Consider the following 7666-nt stretch of genomic DNA (forward strand, 5'->3'; position numbering starts at 1 on the left):
AGCCCTTCCTCATTCAACATGTCCTATCCCTTTTATGAGCCTCATTGATCTATAGACTACTAGGTGTATTTTTGCAGAAAAAGCTGAATGTTTTAACAACTCGTATGAAAAGTTAAAAGAAATGAAGTGTGTATTTATTTTAGAACAAATTATGAAATAGAGGCTATGCCCATTTAAAAGGATACAAACCAGTGTCCAGAGAGGAATTTCTCTATGAAGGTCATTTAGTGCTAAATATTATGTATATTCTTTTTATACAAGTGTAAGTTGTATACAATATAGCTTCATGGACTACACTTATGTGATTGGTGCAAGGCTGTCTAGGCAGAATATGACTTCTGGTTCGAATGTTTGGAAAAAATTTGCCACTTTCAGTGATGCTATTTGATTCAAATAGCATTTTGATTTTAGAAAAATGACTTTTCACGATTTATTAACTTAGAAAATTTTCTGCTGATTTCAGATTCCTAGTTGTTTTTAGTAGTTATAATCTCAATTATTTTCAGATGCTCAGTTATTTTTAAGGGGATAAATTATGTCTTGCCCAGTGTTATGTAAAGTTGTAGCAATGCAGAGGGACTTATGTAATTTCTACTTTGTATTATCAATGTTTTAAGCTAATATTATGTTAATTGGACTTCTGTTTTCTTCCAGCTGACAGCACGATCGCTGCCTTCCATACAGTCTGATGAGAGACTACAATCTCTGCTTAATCATCTCAGGTACCATAAACTGAAAGTATGAGTAAATTCCCTTGTACAGATTAAAGAAATCACAGAATCAGTTAGGTTGGAAGGGACCACAATGGGTCATCTGGTCCAACCTCCCTACTCCAGCAGGGCCAGCCCAGAGCTCATGGCTCAGGGTTGTGTCCAGATGGGTCTGGAATATCTCCAGTGAGGAGAATCCACAACCTCTCTGGGCAATCTGTTCAGTGCTCAGTGACTGCACAGGAAAGAAGTTCTTTCTTATGTTCAGGTGGAGCTTCCTGGGCATCAGTTTTTGCTGTTCCCTCTTGTTTGATTGGTTTCCCCCACTGAGCAGATTCTGATCATCCTCTTGGCACTTCCCATTCATGGAGTTGAATCCATCAATGAGGTTCTCCTCAGTCATCTTCTCCAAACTGAACAGGCCCAACTCCCTCAACCTTTCCTCATCACTGTGAGGTGCTCTAGCCCCTTAATTATAATTGTATGAGTAGTATCTTTTAGATACAGATTTTTTTTCAGACACCTCATCTGTGCTGTTGACTTTGACTGGAAAAAAAGCCTTCAAAATATCCCTTCACCTTAACAAAAGCTTTAATAAATGACATGGAACATAATTTGCAGAACTAGTGTTACTTCTACATAACAAAAAATATTTGTAGATTTTGTAGTTTTTTTAATAATAAGTGTAAAGTCATTAAAGCTCCTTGATAATAAAACACATTCCAAATTACACTGCGCAGAACATGCACCTTTCATGTTGCAAGTATTCTGTGCTCTGTGATCTTTTTGAAAGATTTCACTGTCATTGACAAATGGAGTCCTAAATTATTCTTTTAATGTATCTAAGGAGAGAATTGAAAGTGTGAACCATTAGAGTACTCCAGAACAGAGCTAAAGAGTCTCCTTGCTCTTAATAGTATACAGTATTTAGAAGCTTTCAACTTTGGGGAAGAAGAGTAAGAAATAACACTTTCCTGATGTTTTGCAGGTGAATCATAGACCTGGTTTCTTATATACAAGTTTGCTTTATACAACAGGGAGATGGCTTAGAATCATTGAATAATTTAACTTGGAGTGGACCTATGAGGGATGATTTAATCTAGCCCCTGCTTAATGCAGGTCTGGCCAGATGAGGTTGCTCAGGTATTTATTCCATTGAATTTTTGCTGTCTCTAAGGACAGAAGTTACTTATATATTGGAGGTCAGTAATTAAGGCTCTGCTTCTGAGCACATACAGGTGACTGAAATGGTGTTGGATGACTTAGAAATGGAATTTCTGAGGCTCTATCATGGCAGCACTGCAGGGGGATGCAGATCTAGCTAGCATGCTCTTTATTTCCTATGGTGCTCTGCTGCTTGAGGTATCTGTACCCAAAACCTGACATTTTATTCTGATTTTTTTAAAAAAAATCTCATAATTTTTATTATATAGGGAAGAGTTTCATGGTTTTTTTGCTTGTAGTGTAATTCAGAATAGGAAAAAAACCTTTCATTATATCTCTGCTTCTTTACATATGATTGAGCTGTGTTGAAAAGTATTGCAGTGTGACTGTAACATGCCTGGTTTGGGGATACTTCTGAATGCCCAAAACCTTCCATGTTTTTATTACCATTCATCTTAATGGGGTTTTGAAAAACAGACCTCAGGGGCAGAGCTTTCTGCATTTGTAGATAAAGAGCAATTAAGTTAGGGTTTTGTGGGCTGTGCTTTCTAGAAGAAATTGCTGAGAAATCTGAAATTTCTTGCAATATATGCTATGTGTCTATCTAAGTGGAGCAGTCCTTGAGTATCACAGCAATCAGTCCTGCCTGTGCTTTGCTTTTTCAATATGGGGAGAGGAAAGGTTGCAAAAAAAAAAAAAGGTACTTTAATAGGAATACTGCATACCACATTTCAGAGAGTAATCAGAATTGGAAGGGACCCTTGAGGATCATCCAGCCCAACTCCTCCCCTGCACAGACATCCCTGACAGTCACACCCTGTGCTGAGAGCATTGGCCAAACACCTCTGGAGCTCTGTCAGCCTTGGCGTTGTGACACTGCCCTGGGAGCTGTTCAGTGCCCAAACCCCTCTGGGGAAAGAAGAACCAGTTGCTAATCTCCAGCCTAACCCTGCCCTGACACAACTTCAGCCCATTCCCTGGGTCCTGTCCCTGGGCCCAGAGAGAAGAGGTCAGAGCTGTCCCTGCATTTCCTTCCCTGAGGAAGTTGTATCCAGTGATGAGCTCTGTCCTCAGTCTCCTCTTCTCCAGCTGAACAGCCCAAGTGCCTCAGCCACTCCTCATGTGGAATATCCTCAGGGCCTTTCAGTATCTTCTTTTCTTCCTTTGGACACTCTCCAATAACTTAATATCTTTCTGGCATTGTGGTGCCCAAACTACACACAATATTCCAGGTGAGGCTGCCCCAGCCCAGAGCAGAGCAGGACAATCCCCTCCCTCATTCAGCTGCAATGCCTTTCCTGATGCACCCCAGGACACAGTTTGTCCTCTTGGCTGTCAGGGCACATTTCTGCTGTTATTTTTTTCACATTCCTATGTCACTTTGTTACTCAACTGGTAAATCACTTCCATTTTGCTTTTTTGAAAATGGAATGACCATTCCCAGTATGTTTTGTTACCAACTGAAAAAATTATACAAATACTTCCTTGTTGCCTTTTGGGAAGTTCTTTTAAAATAAACAAGAGACATCAAACCTTACAACTTGAAAAGCAAACTCTGGCAGAGAACAGACAGGTGACCAAATAAGTTGTCTTTATTATTTATTTCTGTGAATCCATGATTTGTTTTGCTTGATCTTGTTCATAAGGAAGGAGAATATTAATTGTAGACTTTCCTCTACTTACGTTATGTGAATTCTTAGGACAGTATCTAATTTTTGGCATGTGTCAATAGAGCTTTGTCAGGTGAGGTAAAGCTTAGAAATGTATGAGAAGAGCATACAACTGAAGGTTACAGAGGATTCTTTAGCTGTTAATGCCTCATGCATTTTTTGCCACCTATCCATATCTTCTTGTCACTTACAAATTAGCTCATCCTCAGGAAAGGTGATTTAAGTGTGGATTATATCCTCATAATTTTAATCCATGTCCATCTTTTTAAATTTTGTTTGTAAATGGACATAACATGTGCTTTGTAATTGGACTGTTGTGGGCTAAATATGTGTTTTGTCTGTGATTTAGGTACTCTTTTTGTCCTAATCTATTTTGTTGGTGCTTATGAATGTTAATGGTACTAGACCATAAAAAAGTGATCATGTTTAGTTAAAATATTCAATGCAGGATTGTGTTTAGGGATTTCATGTGCTCACAGCCTCTCTCAACCTCAACAATGATCTAAATCCTGAATGACCTCTCCCCCCTCCTTTCAGATAAAGGGAAGGTTTCTTTACTATGTGGACTCTAAGGTTGTTTTATAAGTAAGTCTTAATTACTTTTCTGTCAAACACTGGTTTCTTTGTGTTGCCTGATGTAAAATATTTGCAGCCCTTAACTGATAAAACAGTTTCTTCTAAATTGTGTTTAGAACAGCTTTCAAGTGATGCTGTACTGTTTGCTTTGTTTTTCAGCCATTCTTACATTGGTCCAGATTACACTGTCCAGAAGAACACTGGAAAGATTTCTCTGGAGCAGATCGATGCTGTAAGTCCTCTGTGTTTCTGGAGTTATACATAGTATGTTGAAACAGAACTTCTTTAATTTGAGCAATCTATGTACAAACAACATGTAAGGCCTTTATCCTTTTCTTGAATCGTATTTGCTTTGTAACTGTGAATGAAATGGTCATAAAGTTCAAAATGGGGCAGAATTAACTGTAAATGCTTCTGACCAGGATTAAGATTGGAGCTATAATGAATTGCTTGACGTGCTGCTTAATTTCCTGTACTTTCACAAATGCCTAACATAATTACAAGCAGAGTTGAACAAAATAATCTTGCAACCCATGATGTTTAGCTTATGACCATTGCGTTGCACTGTTAGTCTTTTCAATGCTCTTTTTGGTTTGGATTTTTGACTTAGAGAAGGGTTTTTACAAACAAGGAAGTAAGTAAAATGTATTGTAAAACACCACACTTGAATGATGCAGAGTCAATTAAAAACCCATTAGGATTCCTTTATCTGAATTTCAAAAATTGTGTGTGGTTTCAGTGTCCATCTTAACCATGATAATGTTCCTTTGGTAGTGAATTCCATGGCATGACTTGGATGTTAACAGATAAAAATGCAAAGCCCAAGTAAACTTGAATGTTACTGGTTTTTTAATTCACTGAGATTTTGCTTTATGAGAAATAGTATTCTTCAGGGAAAAATCCCTGCAGTTTAGTTGCAAAAGATTTTACTCTTGCTTGTTTTTCAAAGATATCTTAAAAAAAATAAATCCCCTTTCCCAACACCCAAAACCTCTATCAGAGGTGACTTTGACATTCCAGATGCTAAAATAAGGAAGAGGCAAGAAATATTATAACGGAACTGTGGATATATATTTCCTGACAGCAATTAAACCTGTGTTACTTTGTAGCTGAGGGCAGTCTGATACCTCCACCTGGATTGCTCTGTCCTTTGGATTTTTTTCTTGGGGTGGTTGTTGGATTTGGTGAGTTATGCTACCACCTGGATTACTCTGTCCTTTGGATTTTGTTCTTGAGGTGGTTGTTGGATTTGGTGAGTTATGCACACAGTTGTGTCACCATCAGTCCCACGGCTCGCTGTACGTGCCTACCTTTTCTTCCAGCCATTGGCATTTTCAAGTGGGGCTAATTAAGAATCACAGTAATCATACATACTATAAATTGAATGATCAGTGTGCCTCAAACAGCACTTCTTCTCTTGCCAGCTTGCTGTGAAATCCTTCCCTCCCTGCATGCGGCAGTTGCACAGAGCCTTACGTGACAGTCACCACCTCCGTCACGGGGGTCGAATGCAGTATGGGCTCTTCCTGAAAGGCATTGGCTTGACTCTGGAGCAGGCACTGGAGTTTTGGAAGAAGGAATTTATCAGAGGAAAAGTGGATGCAGATAAGGTAATACAACAAGGAGAAACCATTTCAAGATGTGAACGTGAGGGTGTAGTTAATGTGTACGTTATGCTACAGGTTTGAATCGGTGCTTGTTAAAGCAAATAGTTGGGCAAAAGGCACTGTAACATATCTGAAAGGGGAGGGTTGTTTTTATTGCTCTCTTTGCTTATGATTTTAGTCCTTTTGTTGGGCATTCACATGAACAGTGGGTTAAAAAGGCAAAGCATAAAGAGGCTTTTTATAGATGAGACTAGAAAAATCTTACCAGTAAATTACAAGGAAGTCAATGTCACTTATGAAATACAGGTAGTATGTGACTAAATTAATGTACCAAGCAGGTAAGGGGCTACAAACAGTACTGCCTGAAAGGCAAGGTTAGGCTTTTTGTTTAATAGGTAAGAATATTGACTGGACAGCTGTGTGTGAGGTAGGCTTGCCTTGGCAAATTGGGAGTCTGAGAATAAAAGAAGAAACTGGAGGTGAATGAAGACAGAAGATGTTCAGGGAAATAGTGAGAAAATGCTGTTCAGTGGAAAGTGCGGTATTACTGACATACTAGTCATTAGCCTAACCATTGCTAATATTTTTGAGAGTATCATGAGTGAGGAAGGTGTAACATAGATGTGCTGTTTCTGAGAGTGTGAAAAATGTATCCTAATGTTTGGGGGATGATGACCTGCTCCTTACCTTGAAGAGCTTAGGCAGAATGAAGCAGGTTTCCTCTCTCATCTGTGTCTGCCTGGACTGTGTTAGAGCAGAGTTTCAGACCTTGTATCAGTTTTCTGTGGAGTGTGATACTTTGCATTTAACAATGTGAGATCTCAGCCTTCCATAGAACTGTGAAGTATTTGGAGTGTTTGGTAGACAGTCTTTTGTCAGCTTAGGTTCTCTGGGACAGGGCTGTTTCTACAAGATACAGGGTAAAAACTGCAATAGGCTACAAAGAATGATACTATGAATTAATTATGCTGTGGAATGCCAATTAATTACTAGTTGTATTGGGTTTACATAGCCTGGATTTGGTAGTGGATGGGCTTACAGGGGTGGCTTCTGTTGGAAGTTGCTAGAAGCTTCCCACTTTGTCCAACAGAGCCAGTCCCAGCTGGCTGCAAGCTGGACCTACTGCTGGCAGAGGCCAAAATCTTCAGCACCTGTGGTAGCACCTCTGGGATAACATATTCAAGGGGAGAACAAACCTCTCTCTCCATCTGAATCATAAAATCATCAAGGTTGGAGGAAACCTCTAAGGTCATCGAGTCCAACCATTAACCTGTCACTGCTGGAACCCCTAAACCCTAAACCAGATCCTCCAGCATCAGATCCAGAAACCTCTTCAACACCTTCAGGGATGGTGACTCCACCACCTCCCTTGGAAACCTCTTCCAGTGCCTCAAGACCCTAACAGAGAAAACATTTTTCCTAACATCTAATCTGAATCTTGAACCTGTTATTGCGCAGAGTCTTGTAGTTACTGCATTTTCCAGGAGCAGCCTGCTATTTCCATGTAATTTTAGTTCTTCTCAAGTTTTAGATAAACAGCTTCAAACTAGGGCAAAAAAGAGTTAGTGGCCTGTGATTTTTCACAGCAAAATGTCATGCAATGTTTAATGTCCGGTAAAAAAAATGAAGATGAATACAATTCTTATTGATATTTTCTTCTTTTGACATTTTTATTTTCTGGCATTCATTCCTTTCCTGTGGAGTGGAGATAATTACACTGCTTTGTCTTGCCCGAGCATTGTGAAGATATATGCATGATACTTTCTAAAGATTAAGGTTAATTATGTGTTACCAACTGGTACATTGTAGAGAGGGAGTGTTCAATTTGCTGCAAATGACTATGATTTCGAAATGCTTTGTTCACATTTGTCTCTAATGGCTGCAACATCTATGCCAATTCTCAGTCCTAAGAATTCTTGGCACACGACTTCAGTCATCA

The 7666-nt window shown here is 39.1% G+C and overlaps 1 protein-coding gene across 1 annotated transcript in view; it reads left to right on the forward strand.

Moving 5' to 3' along the window:
* Window positions 1-654: 654 nt before the first annotated feature.
* Window positions 655-7666, forward strand: part of PRIM2 (primase, DNA, polypeptide 2 (58kDa)) — a gene marked incomplete at its 5' end in the record, with an annotated part of 34085 nt that continues 27073 nt past the window's right edge. The window contains 3 exons of the mRNA XM_009077256.1: window positions 655-722; window positions 4280-4352; window positions 5545-5730. Of these exons, the coding sequence (XP_009075504.1) occupies window positions 655-722; window positions 4280-4352; window positions 5545-5730 (327 nt within the window). The remainder of the gene's footprint in view (window positions 723-4279; window positions 4353-5544; window positions 5731-7666) is intronic.

Source organism: Acanthisitta chloris, unplaced genomic scaffold, assembly GCF_000695815.1.
Source record: "Acanthisitta chloris isolate BGI_N310 unplaced genomic scaffold, ASM69581v1 scaffold17416, whole genome shotgun sequence".
NCBI classification, from domain to species: domain Eukaryota; kingdom Metazoa; phylum Chordata; class Aves; order Passeriformes; family Acanthisittidae; genus Acanthisitta; species Acanthisitta chloris.